This window comes from Cibotium barometz, chromosome 58, assembly GCF_041138505.1.
Source record: "Cibotium barometz isolate CiBa-2024 chromosome 58, ASM4113850v1, whole genome shotgun sequence".
In the NCBI taxonomy this organism is placed as follows: Eukaryota; Viridiplantae; Streptophyta; class Polypodiopsida; order Cyatheales; family Cibotiaceae; genus Cibotium; species Cibotium barometz.
This window is the reverse complement of record NC_141103.1, coordinates 36,888,843-36,911,611: the sequence shown is the minus strand read 5'-3', so window position 1 is coordinate 36,911,611 and position 22,769 is coordinate 36,888,843. Positions and strand designations below refer to the sequence as shown.

The 22,769-nt window shown below is 46.0% G+C and overlaps 1 protein-coding gene across 1 annotated transcript in view; it reads right to left on the bottom strand.

Annotated features, from left to right (window-relative positions):
* Window positions 1–20,156, bottom strand: part of EGY1 (Peptidase M50 family protein) — a 66,829-nt gene extending 46,673 nt beyond the window's left edge. Inside the window, exon 1 of the mRNA XM_086792980.1 lies at window positions 19,429–20,156. Within this exon, the coding sequence (XP_086649106.1) occupies window positions 19,429–19,977 (549 nt within the window). The 5' untranslated portion in view covers window positions 19,978–20,156. The remainder of the gene's footprint in view (window positions 1–19,428) is intronic.
* Window positions 20,157–22,769: the final 2,613 nt, after the last annotated feature.

The window sequence follows — 22,769 nt, the reverse complement described above, 5'->3', positions numbered from 1 at the left end:
GGAAGGTGCATAGTTCCAGTAGAAGAATGCAATAAGGTAGCAAATGGAGTGGTCTGCACACAGGCGAAGCCAGAGGAAGCATTCCCTGAGGGTATGTACGCAGAACCAGTACATCAGTAAGCTCTCAAATCAGTTCCAAAGGCCTAGCAACAGGAATGATCAGTTCTGGGAGGTGACCCACCGTTGTGTTAAGGATAAGGGAAAGCTAGCATGGGGACAACATTGGAACAAATGCTCAGTTCTTCAGCAAGAGTTGAAAATGGAGATCAGAAGTGAAGGTGTTCATACAAAATTAACATCAAAGTCAAAAGCAGCAATAGAAGTCAAAGTAGTAAAGGGAGGAAGGATGACAAAGTGTCCACCCCATCATCAAGTTTAGCAGAAGGGAATGTCACGTGCACGCCCGTGCCATGGCATAATCCTCGACATGAACAGCATAATCCCTAGATAAGCCATTAGAACAGCATCAACATCAGCACCATCAATATCACCTGAGGGCATGGAACCCTGTTGGCAGGCAACCTAACAGCTATCGGCGGTCAGCATGGGGTCCCAAGCAACAGGTGGTACAGCACCCAGATAAAGGCCAGTAAGTGGAGCAGAAGAAGAAGCACAAGCACAACAATATTGGCATTTAATGCCTAGGACTTGTCCAGGACCCGGCCAACTGCTCTTGGTACTGGCCAACCAGCACGTCAACAAAGTATATAAGCATCAAGGCACAAATTAGTCCAACCAAGTCATTCATTCATCATCTAAGCATTCTCTTAAGTCAATAGAAGCTATGTAGGGCTGCCAGAGGTCAACCCCTTTGGGGCTGACCAAGGGCCTGACCATGTACATTCATTAAGCAATTTTTTTGTACCATATTAAATACAAGAAAACTTGACACCGATCTCTCCTCCTCTGTCTTAATCATGTTTAATCAGCATCTTGTTCTTAATCAAGATTGGGGCCATGAATCAATGCAACAACAAGGCTTCCGCGTAGCCAACACGAAAAGATAACACGAGGAATGCCAGATTCAACCCAAGGCTCAAATCAGCTCTGTTTTTGGAAAAGCTGAAAATTTGCAAAAGGGTTTTGATGGCCTAAACAGGCTCTGATTCTTGATTTGTTCGGCTTGGGAGACTTGGAAAATTATGAGGAATACACCCATGCAAAAACAATGAAAAAAAATCACTTCCAAAATGGGATTTGCAACAGTAGCGCCGCCGACAGCGGTGAGCAGAACAGGCGGCTCAGCTGACGGATGGGCGCTGCTAGGGCGGAGGAGGCAGAGTTGCCCAAATCAAAAAATTGATTTTGGGCTTCGCTAATTAGCACCCAGGCGAGTCTTCTGGCGTAGGCGAAACTGCGGAGCAATGGGCAAAGCAGGCGGCGACGGCTGTTTCTTGGGCAGCGGCGCCAAGCAGCAGTGTGGCTGGGCGCTTGGCAGCAGCTGCAGGAGCTGTGCGCGTGTTACTGTTAGAAGTCATCTCCTGTCTTAATCAGACACCAGGGCTTCTGTTGTGGGTGTGCCCGCCCTGTATAGGTGTTTTATCATTTTTCCTCACTCCCCGTATTTTTTTCCCATTTGTCCATGGTGCGGATGGATGCCACATGTTGGCAGGAGCCCCTGGTGCTCGCCGACTGCACCTCATGTGCTCCTGGTGGCTGGCCAACTGCCTATGATGCAATCATGGAGGTTTTGATGCTGGCCGACCTATTTTGTACAGTCGTGGAGATATTTTCTGCTAGCCGACTTGCTTTATGCAGTCGTGGAGAGCCCTCAAGCGCTGGCCGACTGCATCCATGGGGCATATAAATAGGCCCCATGTTCCTCACCGTTTTCTCATTCAGTTTTGTACAGGATCTTGTGTATAGAGAAGAGTTTACACGCCTATCTCTCAATGTTTCTTGTGCTGTCTATTTTCTGCACTCTACTTGCTCTTGTGGACCCAAGTTTGGTTATCATTTGCGCTGTGTATTTTGACATGGTATCAAAGCCCTAGGCTCTTGATAGATCTTGGGAGTTTTCTGAGCAAGAGGGGGATAGTTAAGTTGCTGTTTTGGACTGTTCGGGAAGAGAAATTGCCAGAGTAAGGCGGGCTAAGGTGCTGGACAGCCACTTGCAGGTTTAGAGTTTTTTTTTTCCACCCACCCACCCTTTTTCAATTTAATCCCCGCAATGGCAGATTTGTTAGAGATGGCTGAGAAGCACGTGAAGATCCGGACTCTCCCCACGTTCCCTGTGGACCATCAGTTGGACGGGAACAATTACGGCATCTGGAAGGTTATGATGGAGTCTGTACTGGAGTCATATGACCTTGCTGATTTCATCGTCATCGGGGTTCCACGGCCAGAAGCAGAGGAAGGGGAGGTACTGTCGATGAAGAAGGACCGGGAGGCACAGGCACAGATGTGGGATCGTGTCAACGCCAGGGTCCGGTCATTTATTTTCCTCAATTGCACACCACAAGTGATCAATCATGTAAAGCACATGACGCTGGCCAGAGGCATATGGCAGCACTTGGCTTCTCTTTATTAACAGGGTATCACCCATGAAGAGGATCTCCTTGGAAGTGCAGATGCGGGTTATGAACCCTGCAAAGTCCTCGACAAATGCGGGAATACATTAACAAGCTACAGGCCCTTCAGCAGGAAGTCCTCCAAGCTGGGAAGGAGATATCATCTGAAGACACGGCCATCACCTTGCTGTCCCACTTGCCTGCTCAGTATTCTGCTTTCTACACCTCGTTGATTACGAGTGGCAGGCTCAACACCATTACCTGGGAGGAGCTTGTGCCAATGGTCTTGGACCAAGAGGAACGTTTCATGAACCCTCCTCACAGCGGCGGTTCGGAGGCCTTAACTGGCCAACGGTCAAAAGGCCGGAATAACAACAAGGGCAAAGGGAAGGCTTCACCGGAGAAGTCTTCTAAGAAGGAGCCTGACTCAGAACAAGAGAAGCTGAAGGCCGAAAGATCCTGCAATGATTGTGGCGAGAAAGGCCACTATTGGAGGAAGTGTCCTAAGCGGACTGGGAAGAGTGCTGATTCCTCAGCCTCAGCTGCAAAGACTCCTGCATTTGTGCACTTAGAGATGATGGACTCCGATGCTTCATCGTCTTCAAGCAAGGAGGCAGTTGGCTTCACCGCGAAGGATACCCGGGAATGGATTCTTGACAGTGGTGCTTCCAGGCACGGCAGTCAGGTCGCATCTTTATTGGCGACAACTCCACTATTCCGATACATAGTGAGGGCCGGATGGAAATTATTTCCGACGGCAAGGGGGCAAGCATGCTTCCCATGTTCTTTATGTCCCTGCTCTGGGTTTTTGTCTTCTGTCAGTGCATGAAGTATGCAAGACTGGCTTTCGGGTGGAATTTGAGGAGCATTCAGTTGCTCTACGGGACCGTGAGACTGGCCAGGTTGTTTGGGAAGGCGGTGTGGAGAATGGTATCTACAAGCTCTCTGCACTCTCCTCGTTGACAAGTTCTCAGGTCAGAGATTTGTGGCACTTTCGTTTTGGCCACTGAAATGTGGATGCACTTCGGCGAGCTTTCCGAGACCAGATGGTGGTTGGCTTGCCAGATGTCGGCAGTAGGCAAGGGCGTTGCAGTTCTTGCATACGTGGTAAGCAGCACAGGGGATCCTTTCCGAAGCAGGCTTCCAGGCGGGCTTCGAAACCATTGGAGTTGATTCACACTGACTTGTAAGGACCTTAGTAGACACCATCTTTGTGAGGATCTCTCTACATTATGCTGCTTGTTGATGATTGTACCAGATTCACGTGGGTCTACTTTCTTTCCCAGAAGGACCAAGCTTTTGCACGGTTCAAGGATTGGCACGTGATGGTGGAGAAAGAGTCTGGATTTCAAGTAAAGACTCTCAGGGCTGACAAAGGAGGTGAATTCTCCTCAACTGTATTTCTCAGATTTTGTGCAGATCATGGCATCAAGAGGGAACTGGCCAATACAGGATCGCCTTCGCTAAATGGAGTTGTAGAACGCAAGAATAGGACTGTGGTGGAGATGGCGAGGACCATGCTGGAGCATCGTGATCTTCCTCGTCCACTTTGGGGAGAGGCTATGGCAACGGCTGTCCATACCCTCAACCAATCTCCGACGACTTCATTACCTCATATGACTCCATTTGAGGACTACTTTGGCAGGAAACCTGATGTCTCGCACTTCCGTGTTTTTGGGAGTGATGCATATGTACATATTCCAAAGAAGCAGAGGGGGAAGCTTGACTCCAAGTCCCGCAAGCTTGTATTTGTGGGGTATAATTCTCTTTCCAAGAGATACAGATTGTATGATCCAGACAGGAATGAGATTGTTGTCAGCCAGGATGTGGTCTTCAACGAGCATGTTCCAGTATCCACTGTCGAGGAGCCGCCACTTCTTGGAGATCCAGAGGAGTCTGATGATGATTTCCAGACCATTATTCCAGTTGATCAACCTTAGTCAGTACAGGAAGTTGAGCCCGCAGCTGGAGTAGAGCCTCCGCAACCACAGGAGGCTCCATGATCTGTTCGAGTACCTAGGTGGTTGTTGGACACCCTTCGGGAGTCAGGTGTCACAGAGTTACCCTCCAAGTGGACCACAGAGGACGGCCCTCGAAGATCACACAGAGTCCGAGATAAAAGCAATACAGCAGAGCTTCTTCAGGTAAACTATGCTCTGATGTCTCGTATTATGCGGTGCAGGTACAGACCCTAAAGAGGTGGTAAGCCAATACATTATAGATTCCTATGGATTCCGGAACAAAGAGCCCACTTCCGTCAAGGAAGCCCTTTCACAGGATACTTGGAGGAAAGCCATGCAGGTGGAACTTGATGCCATCGAGAAGAACAACACATGGGAGTTGGTACCGAGGCCGTCGAAACGGTCAGTCGTTGGTGTCAATTGGGTCTTTAAGACCAAATATGCGTCTGATGGGTCGGTGGACAAACACAAAGCCAGACTTGTGGCTAAAGGTTATGCTCAGCGGCCAGGCATCGACTACGAGGATACCTTTGCACCGACAGCACGGATGTCCACGATTCGGACCGTTCTTGCCCTTGCTTCTTCTCAGAGGTGGCCCGTGTATCAAATGGATGTAAAATCTGCGTTCCTTAATGGTGACCGGCACGAGGAGGTGTATGTTGAGTAGCCTCCAGGCTTTGTTGTTTCAGGATCAGAAGGGATGGTTTACAGGTTACGTAAGGCCTTGTATGGTCTTAAGGAAGCTCCCAGGGCTTGGAATCAGAAGATTGATTCCTTCTTTATTTGGACTGGATTTCAGAGATCGGTTGCAGATCCTAACCTGTATCTCTTTCGGGAATGCGGCATGGTTACGATAATCATCCTTTATGTGGATGATCTCATTCTCACCGATGGTCATGTGTTGCACATTGGTGTGACGAAGGCTACCTTGTCAAAGGAGTTTGAGATGACCGACTTAGGCTTACTCTACTTCTTTTTGGGATTGGAGATCTGGCAGACCCAGAGGGGGGTTTTTGTCTCTCAGCAGCGGTATGTTCATGAGTTGCTTGAGGCCTTTGGGATGGAGAACTGCAAGCCTATTACTTCACCGATGGACCCAAACACAAAGTTAACCGTTACTGATCCTTGTGAGCCAGTTGATTGCCTCGCAGTACCGGAAGTTGGTTGGTTCATTGATCTGGTTGCTGAACACCAGATTGGACTTGAGCTTCTCCGTGGGGCTGTTGAGCTCTTTTATGCAGACGCCATTGAAGTCTCATTGGGACGCAGGATTGCGGATCTTGCGGTATCTGCAGAGTACGAAGGATCTAGGACTCTTTTACACAGGAGGGGATGGAGTCAGACTCCAAGGGTGGAGTGACTCAGATTGGGGAGGAGATCTACACACGAGGAGATCTACTTCAAGATACAGTTTTACCCTCGGCTCAGGAGCAGTTTCTTGGAGCAGCAAGAGGCAGCCAACTATTGCCCTCTCTTCGACAGAGGCATAGTACCGGGCTGCTTGTGGTGCTGCTTGCGAGGTTGTGGGGTTGCGGAGGCTGCTAGGCGAGATTGGGTTTCCACAGAAGGAGCCCACAGGTATAGCTATTGCTCGGAACCCGGTCTTCCATGCCCGGACCAAGCACATAGAGATACAGTATCACTTTGTACGTGAGAAGATCTTGGCAGGTGACATCTTGCTCCTTTATTGTTCGACAGAGGACAATGCGGCGGACCTCTTCACAAAGTCTCTACCTCAGGCTACGCTCAGGCGGCACTCCAGCTCCCCTTGGGTTGATTGCACAGCCAGGAGCTGAGAGGGGGTGTTAGAAGTCATCTCCTATCTTAATCAGACACCAGGGCTTCTGTTGTGGGTGTGCCCGCCCTGTATAGGTGTTTTATCATTTTTCCTCACTCCCCGTATTTTTTCCCCATTTTTCCATGGTGCGGATGGATGCCACATGTTGGCAGGAGCCCCTGATGTTGGCCGACTGCACCTCATGTGCTCCTGGTGGCTGGCCAACTGCCTATGGTGCAATCGTGGAGGTTTTGATGCTGGCCGACCTGTTTTGTACAGTCGTGGAGATATTTTCTGCTAGCCGACTTGCTTTATGCAGTCGTGGAGAGCCCTCAAGTGCTGGCCGACTACATCCATGGGGCATATAAATAGGCCCCATGTTCCTCACCATTTTCTCATTCAGTTTTGTACGGGATCTTGTGTATAGAGAAGAGTTTACACGCCTATCTCTCAGTGTTTCTTGTGCTGTCTATTTTCTGCACTCTACTTGCTCTTTTGGACCAAGTTTGGTTATCATTTCCGCTGTGTATTTTGACAGTTACGACCCTGTGTTTTTCCCTTTGGACAACAAGCAGGTGGGCACGGGCACGGGCACGAGCACGGGATGCACACTGTGGACAGGCATCAGTTAAATGTGAAAAGGAAACTCATAAGTCTGGCCAACCCAAGTGTGAAAGGGGACAAAAGGGATTTTGAGGTTATAAGGTTTTTAAAACCTTTGATGACAAAAATAATAATATTATTTGAAGGCATGCGTTTTTGCTATTGCTTTTAGTTTTTGGAGAAAAAAAAACAGGTGGAGGCGAATCTTTATAAAGGGAAGGGTGGCGGATTCCGAAACGTGGAGTCGTGTGGCGCTTCTCCTTGGACATGGTTTCCTCCCACACATCTGTGCGACCAGTTACGTGTGGGTGTGCGCTTGTAGGAGCGTGTGCATGTGGGCATGTTGTCGCCTGCTTTTCTATGGCCATGTTGGCGGGCAGTATGGCCATGTTGGCGGGCAGTGTTTCAGTTACACGTGTGGTGTTTCTTTGGCGACTGGCGGGCTGCAGGAAAGCGCAAGGTTGCACGCAGCGCACGGCTGAGTAGGAGGCGGGGCTGGAATGCGCTTGTTCGCTCTCTCGATCGGAAGGGGGTGAGAAAGCTGCGCACGACTGCAGGGGAAAGTTGGCAGCTGCAGGATAGCACGTGGGCTGGGCTGCAGGACTGCTTTTAGCTCGTGGGAAGACGGGCAGCAACACGTGTTTTTCTCTCTTGCTAAGAGTCGGGCAGCAGCACATACAGGACTTTTCCACTCTGCAATAGACCAGCGAACTGAACCACCTTGTCTTTCTCTCTCTCTTGCAAGGAGGCGGTGCTGTACTGAGCACGCTCTCTCTTTTGCTTGGATGTATGCGGGCTGGCTGCAGGAGGCGCACGGCAGAACTACAGGAAGGCTGTGGCGGGCTGGGCTGCTGAGGTGCTGAACTGTAGGAAGCTCTGGACGGCGAACAGGGCAAGGCCTGGGCTACAAGTGGCTACAGATTGCACAGAACTACAGAGGTGCAGAACTGATCGTGGGTGTGAGGAGGACCATGCGCTTGATGTTGGGTGCAGGGTGGAGACTTGAAGATGATTATTTCTCTCTCCCTCTCTCTCTCATCTTAAGGGCCTTGCGTGTTTTCTCTTCTGTGTGCCATGGAAGCATAAGAGACTCTGAAACAAAAGAACAAGCTACAGATACACAGGACAATGTTCATGGGAGAGATGGTGTGACTTCTCTTCGTGATGAACTTATATGTATTCAGGGATTTACTTACAGGTTCTCTATTTTTCTCTCGCTTGGCTATGGAGAACAACCTTGGTTTTTAGCACCGAGATTGGATGGTGCATATGTGGATTTATCTGTCATGGAAACAGGACATTGGTCTTTCGAGAAGAAATAGGACTTTGGTATCGAGGAAACAGGCCTATGGTTTATGGGATATAGGTCTTTGGTTTATCGGATGAAGGTCTTTGGTTTCATGTGGAAAGCTTGTCTTTGGATTCATGTTGTCATGTGCATGATCAATGCCATGGACAATCTTCAGACGCTGATCCAGAAGAGGCAGCCAGATAAAGAGTATGAACCAGATAGAGTCAGGGTTTGGAGCACAAGATACAGAAGTGGACAGTATGGACTTGGAGCAAGGCTTGGAGTGCATGTCCTGTCAGTGAGTTAGAAGAAAAGGGATGCTGTCAGCTGCTCACAGAGTGTGGTCGGCTGAACCAGAGGACAAGGGGCAGGCTGCAGGCGCATCACAAAGTGAAGAGGACCAGTCGGCTGCGTTAAAGAGCATTTTAATGCATTTATGACTGGCCGACCAGCAGTCGGCCAGCATACCAAGTGTCCAAGACCCATATAAATAGCCAAGTGTGCTCATTGAATGAACCATTCATTCCTTTATGGAGTGGATCATTAGGGTCCTAGTTTAGGATAGGATTTTGGGTGTTCACCACCTTTTGTACAAGGCAGCCTATGGCTGTAGTAGAAGTACCTTTTTGTACCATATCAATATACTGAATTTCCAGCACATCTCTCTCTCTCTATATCTGCGTTTTGCATCAGATGTTTTCCAAGAGTGTTTAGCGCTGAAAGAAGACCCCCAAGGCTTCCGCGTGTTACATTGGTATCAGAGCATCAGGCTCAGCAAAGCTAAACACGAATTCAGTCCCATATGATGGTGTACAGGGACAAGGTACAGGAAAGTACACAGATACGAAGCCCAAGGCAAGGAGCACAGAACCGGGAAGAATTCCCTGGAGGTTTGTTGGTGGTGTTCCACAGTGCCAAAGGGGATGGCAGTCCTGCGAGCCAGATAGGTTCTCGGGCAACGGTCCCAAGGGAGGTTTATCCTCCAAGGGGTGAGGTGAGAGTGCCAGACTCATTTCTCGGGAATGAAGACCAAGACAGTGTTCAGAGTCGGGGCAGGAATGGATTGTGGACTAGATGGAACAAATGCATAGATCTTATTCTGAGACAGAGTGGTTTGGAGAAGAGGCCGGGTTTTCAGAGAAAAAGGGTTGCGAGGGATGGATGGATGACAGAGGGACTTCAGGAAAAAGTATGGGATGATGACAGTCATCCAAGAACAGGTTGGAATCCCGTCATCAAGTTTAGCAGAGGGGGATGTCATGTGCATGATCAATGCCATGGACAATCTTCAAACGCTGATCCAGAAGAGGCAGCCAGATAAAGAGTATGAACCAGATAGAGTCAGGGTTTGGAGCACAAGATACAGAAGTGGACAGTATGGACTTGGAGCAAGGCCTGGAGGGCATGTCCTGTCAGTGAGTTAGAAGAAAAGGGGTGCTGTAGGCTGCTCACAGAGTGTGGTCGGCCAAACCAGAGGACAAGGGGCGGGCTGCAGGCGCATCACAAAGTGAAGAGGACCAGTCGGCTGCGTTAAAGAGCATTTTAATGCATTTATGACTGGCCGACCAGCAGTCGGCCAGCATACCAAGTGTCCAAGACCCATATAAATAGCCAAGTGTGCTCATTGAATGAACCATTCATTCCTTTATGGAGTGGATCATTAGGGTCCTAGTTTAGGACAGGATTTTGGGTGTTCACCACCTTTTGTACAAGGCAGCCTATGGCTGTAGTAGAAGTACCTTTTTGTACCATATCAATATACTGAATTTCCAGCACATCTCTCTCTCTCTCTACTCTCTCTCTATATCTGCGTTTTGCATCAGATGTTTTCCAAGAGTGTTTAGGGCTGAAAGAAGACCCCAGAGCTTCCGCGTGTTACACATGTGTGTTGGGTTTTATGCTGTGTATGCACCCAGAGGAGTGCTAGTGATCATCAGTAGATTATTGGGGCACTTTTTACTTCAGTTAGTGGAGGTTTTTTCCCCCAGTTTAGCTCAGTTTCACTTATATGCAGTTTATAAGTGTTTTGGTCCACCCGGCACATTTTATGGCCGGACATGTGAACACTTATCTTTAGGGTCACTATTATGTGGCTATTGTACTTCATTTTTTTCATCAAGCAATCTGAAGTCGTGTTCTCTCTCTCTGTTGGTTTCCACGCCTGCTTGAAGCTTCTGTAAACCCTAACCCTAACACTTCATTGCCTTCATTTGGTATCAGAGCATTGAAGGCTTGACTGTTCCTGCCCGTACACTGCCAGGCTTCTATTGCTGCTGACCGTACAACTCCCGTACGTTTTTGAAGCTTCTCCCGTACACCTGTGCGCCGCCTGCAAATCTCGCCTGCAGCCTGCCGTACCTGTTCGTTGCTGTCAGCACCCGTACCAGCTCCTTGTCCACGCTGACTAAGTCGTGTGCTGCAACAAGCGTCGACTGTACTTGTCAACGCTGACTCAGTCGGGTACTGCAACAGGCGTCGCCTACCATATAGGACCATAACAAATAGTTGGTCTTGTCAAGTTTATCCTTAGTGGAAAGCATACTAAAAAGCTAATGCCTTGACCTTGATGCTTACTGGTACATTATGTCATGGACTTTATCAGTTGGATGCATTTCAGCCAGTGGATCAGTCTGCTTATAATGCTTACTCCAGCTATGGTTGATGCGGAGTTATGGCATGCTCGCATGGGGCATGTAAATTTTGGTAGTCTTATGCTTATGCAGCGACATAACATGTTTACAGATCTACCTCTCATGGAGAAGCCTCCAGATCACATTTGTGAAGGATGTATTTTGGGAAAAATGCACAGGTTTTCCTTCCCACGTGATCAAGCTCTAAGAGCAACTGCAAAGTTGCAACTTATACACAGTGATCTTTGTGGTCCCATGCAGACGAAGTCATTAGGTGGTTGCTTCTATTTTGCAACATTTATTGATGACTTCTCTCGTATATGCTGGGTCTATCCTTTGACACAGAAATCACAGGTATATGATGCATTTTTGGCCTTTGTAGCACTTGCTGAGACAGAGTCAGGATGCAAGGTCAAGACTCTCCGTTCTGATCGAGAGGGGGAATATATGTCACATATGCTGAATTCCTTTCTTGGGAGTAGAGGTATAAAACATCAGTATACTACTCCTTACACTCCACAGCAGAATGGGGTTGCAGAAAGGAAGAATCGGTCACTCATGGAGATGGCCAGATGTATGCTAAAGGCAAAAAGGCTACCACATATCTTTTGGGTGGAAGCAGTAATGTGTGCTTGTCATATTTTGAATCGATGTCCCACAAAGGCATTGGTTTCTATTACTCCTTTTGAGGCTTGGCATGGCCGCAAGCCTACTGTATCGCATTTTCGTATCTTTGGGTGTCTTGCATATGCACACATACCCAAAGAGTTGAGGAGGAAGCTGGATGATAAAGCCACAAAATGCATTTTTGTTGGGTATAGCCGTGAGAGCAAGGGCTACAGGTTATATGACCCACTATCCAGGAAGATATTCACTAGTCAGGATGTGATTTTTTATGAAAAATCAGAAATATCCATGGCTGGTTATGAGGCTGAAAATGATGTGTTTGAAGGTCTACTACCCATGGAGTTTCATTCCACAGTTGGTGATCCAACTCATGAGGGTACAGGACAGCCAGCAAATGATGTAGGTGGTGCAGAAATTCAGCAGCAAAATGAGCCAGAAGCTGAACCAAATATGGGGCAGCAGGCACCACAGGTCAGACACATACCTAGATGGTATTTGAGGACATTACAGGACAGCCATTTAGAGGGTCCTCTTGCTGGTCGTACTCGTAGGGAGACAAGGACCAATGAGCATGCACACATCATGGATTTGAATCTGGTTATGGAAGCCAGTTTACAGGATGATGATGAGCCTGATTCATTTGTGGATGCACGAGATAATGTGCATTGGAACAAAGCCATGCAGGATGAGCTTGATTCTATTAAAAGGAATCAAACATGGGATTTGGTTGATCTGCCCAAGGGCAAGAAAGCAATTGGTACTAAATGGGTCTATAAGTTGAAAAGAAATGCAGATGGATCCATTGACAGGTACAAAGCCCGTCTAGTTGCAAAGGGCTATGCACAGAAGAAGGGCATTGATTATGAGGAGACATTTGCTCCTACATCCCGTATGTCGACACTTAGGTGTGTCATTGCATTGGCTGCACATCGTGGTTGGGTTGTTCACCAGTTGGACATAAAGACTGCATTCCTACATGGTGACCTCGAGGAGGAAGTTTATGTATTTCAGCCCATGGGTTTTGCAGAACATGGTCATGAGGGGAAAGTTTGCAGGCTGAAAAAGGCCTTGTATGGTTTGAAACAAGCTCCACGAGCTTGGTATGCAAAAATAGATGCTTTTCTACTCACTCAGGGATTTGTGAACAGTCCATCAGAGGCCACTCTGTATGTAAAGAAAGAAGAGACAGATCTGCTGGTCATCAGTCTTTATGTGGATGATCTCTTGCTCATGGGATCAAATGATGACAAAATTGCAGCTTTTAAGGAGATACTGCAACAGACATTTGACATGTCTGACTTGGGGCTTGTACATTACTATTTGGGCATACAGTTTCTGCAGGATAACAGAGGCATTGGGTTGTTGCAATCACGTTATGTTGCTAAACTTCTGGAGAAGTTTAAATTTCAGGATTGCAAGCCTATTAGTACTCCTATGGAGCCTGGGATGAAACTGTCACTACAAGATGACAGTGTTTCCTTTGATGCCACTACATATGCTCAGGCTGTTGGGTGCCTCATTTACTTGTGTAATACAAGGCCAGATATTCAGTATGCAGTCTCTCAGTTGAGCAGATTCATGCACAGCCCGCAGTTGTCACATTGGCAAGCTGTGAAGCGTGTATTCCGTTATTTGCAGGGTACCTTGTCTCTTGGATTGCTTTATCCTGAGGGGGGTGACATGCAGTTATACGCTTACAGTGATTCAGATTGGGCTGGTGATTTTGATACCAGACATTCCACTAGTGGAAATTGTTTCTTTCTTGGCTCTTCATGCATTTCTTGGCTAAGCAAGAAACAAACCACAGTGGCCACTTCGTCTTGTGAGGCAGAGTACAGAGCAGCCTACACTACTACTGTTGAGTGTGTTTGGCTGCGTCGTCTCATGACTGATATGGATATTTCAGTGGAGGAGCCTACACCTATCTATACTGATAGTCAGAGTGCCATTGCTGTGGCCAGGAATCCTGTGTTTCATGCTCGCACGAAACACATTGAGATTCACTATCATTTTGTTCGGGAGAGACTCCAGGCAGAAGATATCAGTCTGATCTACTGTCCTACAGATCAGAATGTGGCAGACATCTTCACCAAGGCATTACCACGTCCGAAATTTGAAGCATTCCGCAGTGCTTTGAATTTGTTTCCTTTTGGTGGATGATGTACAGTGATCACATATCACTCCAGGGGGGTTTGTTGGGTTTTATGCTGTGTATGCACCCACAGGAGTGCTAGTGATCATCAGTAGATTACTGGGGCACTTTTTACTTCAGTTAGTGGAGGTTTTTTCCCCCAGTTTAGCTCAGTTTCACTTATATGCAGTTTATAAGTGTTTTGGTCCACCCGGCACATTTTATGGCCCGACATGTGAACACTTATCTTTAGGGTCACTATTATGTGGTTATTGTACTTCATTTTTTTCATCAAGCAATAGACTGAAGTCGTGTTCTCTCTCTCTGTTGGTTTCCACGCTTGCTTGAAGCTTCTGTAAACCCTAACCCTAACACTTCATTGCCTTCAATGTGAACATGTTCTAGTTTTCTCGAGGTTACATGCAAGCTGTGACTATAGGAAGGACATATGGTTTGGTACAGCCCTACTGCTGTTTGGGAAAGGGTTCGTGAGATCCATGGTTGAGATGGAGAAGACCTTTTCAAGCAGGGAGGTGTCATACAGATGTGCCTTCTCTATGGAATGCTTTGCTGTAGTAATGAGAGATCTTATTTGGAAAGTCCTGGGTGAAAAGCTAAAAAGGGATCCTATTGGTAAAGGATTCAACAAGTTGTACTTTGTACTCATTTTTTTTTTATCAAGTAAAGAAATACCGCAAGGGGTGCCACTGCGTTTTGGGGCCAATCGGTGTCCTTGTACTATTTGCAGGAGCATTCTAGCTCCCCTGTTTGTTTTCTGTAACACGTGGAAGCTCTAGGGGTCTTCTTTCTGATGCAAAAACGCAAACAGAAGGGAGAGTAGAGAGAGAGAAATGCTGGAAATTCAGTATATTTCATATGATACAAAAAGGTACTCAGTCTACAGCCCTAGGCTGCCTTGCTAAAAAGGTGTGACACACCAAAATCTGTCCTAGTACTTGATCCACTCCATAAGGGAGAGAATGACTAATACAATGAGCATCCTTGCCTTTTTATAGGCTCTTGAACAAATAGGAGAGCTGGCCGACTGCTGGTCGGCCAGCCGACTGGCAGTATTTTCCCATAAATGTGATGCGCCTGCAGCCGCCTCTAATCTAGTCTAGCCGACAGCCTTTTCTTGCAGACGACAATACCCTCTTGCAGCCGCCTCTAATCTGGTCTAGCCGACAGCCTTTTCTTGCAGCCGACAATACCCTCCTGCAGCTGCCTGGTCATCCTGGACCCCTCTAGCCAAAACAGCACTTGATGCTCCAACTTCTGGTTCTTATCGTTCTTTTCTGGCTGCCCCTTCTGAATTAGCTGAGGAACATGTCCATGGCATACTTGCACATGACATTTTCTTTTTCCCAGGTTCCTATGGGTGATGAAGTGTTTTGTGTGCGAGTTTTGTTCCACCACCCGTCAAATTTCTGAAGGCCGGTTCACATGGTTCCCTTGCCGGGATATTGTCGACTTTCTCAAGGAGGCGAGCCCGTGGTTGTCACATCAAAAGCTTCTACATGAGGAAAGTGAAAAAGAAGTACAGGAGACAGTGCAGGATTGATTGTCTTTGCCTATATGAGGTGAAGAGCAAAAGCTAAAGATGAAGCTCAGGAGAAAAGACACCAAGGACAAGAAGTAGTTGGCCAGGAAACAAGAAGCAGTTGAAGTGTTATGGTGCAAAACATGGGTTGAAGGCTATGGCTTTCGACAATTTGTAACCGGTGGTATCTTCACGGAGGCTTCATGGGGTTCGGAAGGCAGCTTCTTTCTATGTTTAGCAGTGGTGATCTACTATGCTTCATCAGAGACTTGTGCTTACCACTTGGGTGGAGTGCAAGCAGGTTTTGGGTGCCTGTGGATGTATCAGATGAGGCTCAGACGGAAGCGGAGGAACTTGATGAGGTTCTTATTCCCGGGAAGATACTGGCACACAAGGAAAGAAAGGTACACCGTACAAGGTAAAGTTTCCCGTCGCTATCTTGTGAAGTTCACAGATGGATGCGAAGTGGATGGAGGAGGGTGACTTAGCAGATTCACCTAAGGTATTGCAGCTTTATCTTGATGCCTTTGAGTTGGAGCCGACTCTTGCTACGGCTCATTCAGGTTCAGCAGAGCATGGGTCTGGAGCATTGCCTGATGCTCAAGAGGGGGGTAGCACCTCCACTCCCTTGTTATAGACAGGCTCAGTTTTCATCTAGGAGTCGCTTGGTGACATCTTTGTATTCACCCAAGGTACTGAGGCTGATAGTACATTTGCTTATGGGACTTCTATGATATTGTGTACTAGTCACATGAGATGGTAAAGTTGGGTATGGTTCACAGTCGGCTGCACCTTGAACTATAACTGCAACTATGGATGGTTTTTGCCTTTGGAACTAAGGTATGACTGAGGAAGATGGATCTTTGTCATATGGTTCAGGCTGTTCTTGACCACAAGATTGGTCAATCTCTCCCATGAACATCGTCCTGTGTATCTGTAGCTTGTTCTCTTGTTTCAGAGTCTCTTATGCTTCCATGGCACAAAGAAGAGAAAACAAGCAAGGCCCTTAAGATGAGAGAGAGAGGGAGAGAGAAATAATCATCTTCAAGTCTCCACCCTGCACCCAACATCAAGCTTATGGTCCTCCTCACACCCACGATCAGTTTTGCACCTCTGTAGTTCTGTGCAATCTGTAGCCACTTGTATATGTATTCAAGGATTTGCTTACAGGTTCTCTATTTTTCTCTCGCTTGGTACTATGGAGAACAACCTTGCTTGAAAAGGTCTTCTCCATCTCAACCATGGATCTCACGAACCCTTTCCCAAACACCAGTAGGGTTGTACCAAACCATATGTCCTTCCTATAGTCACAGCTTGCATGTAACCTCAAGAAAACTAGAACATGTTCACATGAATCCAAAGACAAGCTTTCCACATGAAACCAAAGACCTGTATCCGATAAACCAAAGACCTATATCCCATAAACCATAGGCCTGTTTCCTCGATACCAAAGTCCTGTTTCTTCTCGAAAGACCAATGTCCTATTTCCATGATAGATAAATCCACATATGCACCATCCAATCTCAGTGCTAAAAACCAATTCTCTATGGCATGCTTTGGTGTAGTAACGAGAGATCTTATTTGGAAAGTCCTGGGTGAAAAGCTAAAAAGGGATCCTATTGATAAAGGATTCGACAAGTTGTACTTTGTACTCATTTTTTTTTTATCAAGTAAAGAAATACCGCAAGGGGCGCCACTGCGTTTTGGGGCCAATCGGTGTCCTTGTACTATTTGCAGGAGCATTCTAGCTCCCCTGTTTGTTTTCTTTTTGAGGAGCATATTGTTTGCGAATGCATATCTGTGTCATGCATATGTTTGTCATATGTAGAATGATGCATGGTTTTGTTTTTGGTTAACACAGGTGACGTGTTTCCACTTAATTTTAGACTTTTGGCTACAGGTTCTGAAGGAACAAGCAAGAGTTGTTTGTCACTTTGACGTGACGGTTTGGCCTTATTGTTCAGGATGATTGTTTCATCACCCAGATGCACTTGAGGGACATTGTTTTGGTCATATGGGGAATCTTTTGGATGCTTACTGTGTTATTGAGTGCAATCCAGGACGCTTGCTATTTTTCAAGAGGGGGGTATGTTACGACCCTGTGTTTTTCCCTCTGGACAACAAGCAGGTGCGCACGAGCACGGGACGCACAGTGTGGACAGGCATCAGTTGAATGTGAAAAGGAAACTCATAAGTGTGGCCAGCCCAAGTGTGAAAGGGGACAAAAGGGATTTTGAGGTTATAAATTTCTGAAGGCCGGTTCACAGCCGGCTACTGTATGGACAACAACAGGTCGGCATAGATCCATGTACAAGCAGCAAGCTAAGCTGGCTCTGATACCAATATCGGGTATGGGGGAAGCTCTGCAACCACATAGACACACACACACACAGCTTGAACAGAAAACATGTGTGAGAGAGAGTGTGCTGGAAAGTTGTACTTGATGATAGTGAAATGAAAGTACAAAGTACAATATATGAGACCTAAACCTAAAAGGCCGACACACTAGCGTGTGTTCCCACGGGAAAAGAACCCTGTCCAGTCAGAGTAAACAAGTGCCCGGGATAGATCCTGTTCACTTCTGAGATGTCCCAAGAGTGTAGCTAACAGTAGAGGTGTATCGGGCTCTACCTGGAACACCAGTCATAGGTTTAGAAGTCTTATAGCATACATACTCTGGTATGTGGGCAGGTAGGCAAAGGGACAGCCTTGTGGGCCACCCCAAAAGGCCTTAAGGGCCTTGCCTACAAGGTAGGCAGCCCTTGTGGGCCCCCCATGGCCAAGCAAACAGCCCATGGAAGGGCTGAGCAGCAAGTCAGTCAGGCCTAGGGGCCTGGGCAGCAAGTCAGCCAGGCTTAGGGGCCTGGCCAGCAAGGCGGCCAGCCCATAGCGGTTAGGGACCTGGTCGGCCAGCCCAAGGAAGGGCTTAGGTCCCAGTTGGGCAGCATTAGAACTCCCAAAGCAGTCGGCCAGCAGTCCTGTTGGGCCACATGTGAAAGGCACCGTAATAATGGTGAATAAACAAGTCGTGCGGCCCTTTTACAGCAGACTCACAGGGGTTTATGCAGACCGACCAGCAGCATTGAGACCTATATACACATAGGCTAGCAAATGGTTAATCTATCTCATTATTCACAAGTGCTGAAGAACTCCAAGGGCCAGGACAGTCAAAGGGAGAACCAAAGCAAGGTGAAATTGAAAGTCAGAATTAGGTCATCTTCAGGCTGCAGATTTACAGCCAAGGAAGATCTCCAAGGCGTCAGTCTTTTTCATCATTCAATAAAGCAAATACACCAGTCCTTGGTGGCGGCCCTTCAGAGGGTATTTGGGACCGAATCAGGTGTACTTGTCTTTGTTCTTCTTCTTCTTCTTTTCTTCTCTCTCTCTCTCTCTCTCTCTCTCTCTCTCTCTCTCTCTCTCTCTTCTTCTTTTCTTCTCTCTCTCTCTCTCTCTCTCTCTCTCTCTCTCTCTCTCTCTCCATTACATTGTGCAATCGTCAAGAACCAAGGTGCTGAATATTCCTTTTCGAAGTATAATCCTGTCTGTAAGTCTCCGCATGTTACAATTTCATACATTCACCACTATCAAGAAAGCCATTGCAAAAATTTCCCTGCATCGGATAGAAAGCACACTGCAGATTGATGTCTCGTGATCTGCATTCCCTACATTAAAAAGCGGTTTTTCACTCTAGGCTTCCCATATGGCCAGGTTCGTGAGGGAAGCCGATTTCCTTTCTAGAAAGCCAAGCCATAAGACTTCAGAGTTACTGCTTTACTAGAGAACCCCTAGTCAAGTTTTGCAAAGAACTCTTATTTCTTGCATCTAGCCAGTGCATTTGACAGTGTATGGGAAGCTATCATCACCTAGCTCTCTAGTTTTGCGCTGTCCATCCAACACTCTGTAAGAATGATGTGAGGGTAGTTTGGCTCTGAATCTGGTCCTCTCTCCTCTTCTGTCCCTCATAAGTCTGTCTTTAGTTCTCTGTAAGAAAGATGATTGAACTAGACTCTTCCCATAATCAGCTTCAAGTTTCTCATTTGTGACACTATAACCACTTGTTTTTTCGCTTGTGAGATTGAATGCATATGACAACAAAACATCCACACCATATGCATATTACAACAAAAGAACATGCACCACACGCATGGCAACCACCATGACTAATGGATGTAAAGCGTAGCATGTGATATGTGCTGGCACCATCAAGTCAGCACATAGCCACCAAGTGCATGCGACACCAATTGGCCACCACATGCAAAAGTTGCAGCCACGTGGAAGAAAAATTCTTCACTGTAGATAAAGTAGTGAATCTTTCAAGTTGAAAAAATGGGCACGATAGGTAGAGTAGGGTAACTTACCTCCTCAGATGATGGTGGAGAGGGGGTTGGCTTGGACTCATCTGGGTCTTCTGTGGTGACCACGGTGGTGGACTTTGCACCATCCTGCTCATCTTCTGGCCCTGTGCTGTGACACCTGAGCCTGTTGTCGTGTCTGTATTTCATGCCCTCCAGCTTTCTGCATCTGTTTCGGAGCCGGGCATTGCCATTGCAATAAATTCTGCAGGGAGCAGAAAACCCTAATAATGATCTTCTGAAGCTAAATGAGACTGATTTGTGCTGCTGCTGAGAGCAGGTAAAGTGCCTGATTGATCTCCTCAAGCTTCTCCAGCAACAAAGTCTTGCAGAAGCTTCCCCTTCTGTGGCTATGGCGGGGGCCCATCCCAGTGCGTTGGAAGGCCTTCGGAGCGCATAATTGGCCGTACAGAGAGAGACGCAAGATGACAAAGGATGGAAGCAGAGCTCTGCTTCTGCAGGTTTGCACAGAGAAGCCGGTTGCGGAGAGCCCCGAGATGACGCTCTGATAAAGGGCGGGGCGCTAGACAAGCTGGTAGCAGCAGCCATTTCCATGTGTGTGTATATATTCACTTAGATAGAAAAGGAAGTCATCGATGCCTGCTACGCGGAGCGAGTGAGCTGATCATCACACAAGGACATGGAAGGGCACGTTTTCAATCAAAATTTCACCCAAAGAGAGTGTGTCACTGAAAGGCTTATCACGATATTTCAAAAGAACAAAACAAGGGACTAGCCACCATGAGCTTGCATAGCTAGCTAACACGAGATTTATATGCATCATCCAAAATTGGAGGATTTTGCATCACACCTAAATGGCCTACATAACACCACATGGGTGCTAACTCATAACCCACTTCCACCACAGATTTCCCGACTTTTCACAAAAATCACAGTTGAATAGCAACCATCTACCGTTCTATGAATAATAGGAAGAGGTAGGTTCCACACCACTGCTCTAAATATTCTTTGCCATCTTTGTATCAAAGTGCAATTTACCTTAGCCAACCCCAACTTACCTCCATTGCTGTGATCAAGACAACCATATGCAGCTTCTTCCATGAATTATACTTCTCTAGTTACAGAACTAACAATTTTACATTCTTCGGTGAATTTTCTTGCTGTGATCAAGACAACCATATGCAGCTTCTTCCATGCATTATACTTCTCTAGTTACAGAACTAACAATTTTCCCTCCATTGTTGTGATCAAGACAACCGTATGCAGCTTCTTCCATGCATTATACTTCTCTAGTTACAGAACTAACAATTTTCCCTCTACATTCTTCGGTGAATTTTATTGCATTTGCCTTACCAAAGCATGGTTTGCATCGCTTGTCCCTAATTTTTTCTCATCCTTCTTAATCTCGCTTTCCCTTAATGCAATCCGATCTTTGAATCTAAGGCATATTAGCAATAGTGGAGAAGAGATGGGGAGGTCTAGAGAAATGTAGTCACAATCATGAGAATGAAATTGGAATCCAAGTTCCTTATTTGATACATCAAATCAACCTGTAAGATGGCAGCTTCTTGGTTGATGCTTTCACTAGGAGGACTTTGTCCCTGCATTCTTTAACCTATAAGATGTCAACTTCTTGGTTGATGCTTTCGTTAGGAGAATTGTTAACTGAACTTGAGGACGACCTGTCCTTGCATTATTCAACCCATGTGCTTTTTATGTTCTAAGTGCGTATGAAAGAACTCTTGATGTAGCTGATGTTGAAGTTGAGACCATTGGAGAGGAATGAAAGAATTAAGCGAATTAAGTCGACTTGTAAGGCTAAAGATGAACTTCTCCAACTTTGGGGCTCATCAACATTTTGTTGAGGGAACCCTGTTAATTACAAGGTTGGAGTTGTCGAATAAAGTGGGAATTAGTAGTAATAATAAGGACAACTTGTTGTGTATGCACCTTTCAAGTGAAATCTAGGTGATGGGGGTTTGGGGGTCGTACCACGGACCAAGCTTTCACCCACCATGACTCCCCCATCTAGAGATATACTTGGAAGGATGTCGATGACGAGGCTATGATGCATACATACTTTGCAGCTAGATCTTTCTATGGTAGATTAGGGACACCTGAAATATCATTGCATCATGTTGGTAGTTGGTATCATGGGTGATTCTATTATTAAATACTAATAATGGGCTAGTGTTGGTGTCACTGGACCTTTTGTACTTCTTGAAGAAACAATTAAAAACTCACAAATTCATCAAAGATTAAAGCATAGACTTGCATCAAATTGATATGAAAGAGCAAAACATAGCATTAACAAGAGTGATAGAACAACATCACCATCAAGACAAGATTGGGTGCAATCTCCCCCCTCATGCATGTAGCTCCACTTCCACGACATGAGTATTTTTGAGAATTATATTCAATAAATAGCCCAAGGAGCTATAAATAGTTGTGCATACAAAATTGGGCTTTGCTTTTTCACTTTTTACAAAAATGGCACTAGAGCTTGTTCACACACTAAGTGTAAATAATCAAAACTCTTCTAGCATATATGCTAGGAACGCCATGCACAACCGTGCATAAATAATTTGCACAAACATTTGGCATGAGAATAACAAAAATAACTCATAAAATAACCTTGTTCACATTCGCACATATAATAACCTTGTGCACATTCGCACATTTCATTAAGCTGATTTCTGCACACATTAAATCAAGCATATTTTTCTATGATTAAATCAAGCATATTTTTCTATGATTATTAAGCATTAAAAATATATACCTATAATAATTGGTATATGAAAATTTGGACCATGCTAGTGTTATTAATATTACAGGTGATTCCATGTTATATAATAAGCTAGTGTTATTGGTGTTTAAGTTTGTGCCTATCATATGTTGTCATGTTGGGATTGTTTGTGAGCATTCCAATTGATTATATGTAAGTAACATGATCAGCATTATTAAGTAGTAGGTGATGAGCACTATCATGGAGCTAGCTAGGATATCTATCTGTAGGGTTGTGCAGAGTGCATATTTATCGTTTGTGGTATAATGTGGAGTTACTTCATTTATTTGCCACGTGCGGACATTTTGGTCTTATGTCTACCCATTTTGTATAGTTGGGGCGTGTTATATTTCATGCACATTTGCATAAAATAATATAACATGTTATATTTTATACACATGTGCATGCAATTATTTATGGTTGCAGTATGAATTGCAAGACTTATGGTTATTTTTGTAAATGACAAGTCTAATTTTGTAAGGAAAGTAATTTATGGCTCCTTGGGGTATTTTGGACGAAATATAAAAAATATCTGCTTGTGGGAAGTGGAGCCACTCACATCGGGGGGGGCGGGAGGGCGGGGAGAAGATTCATTGAAAGA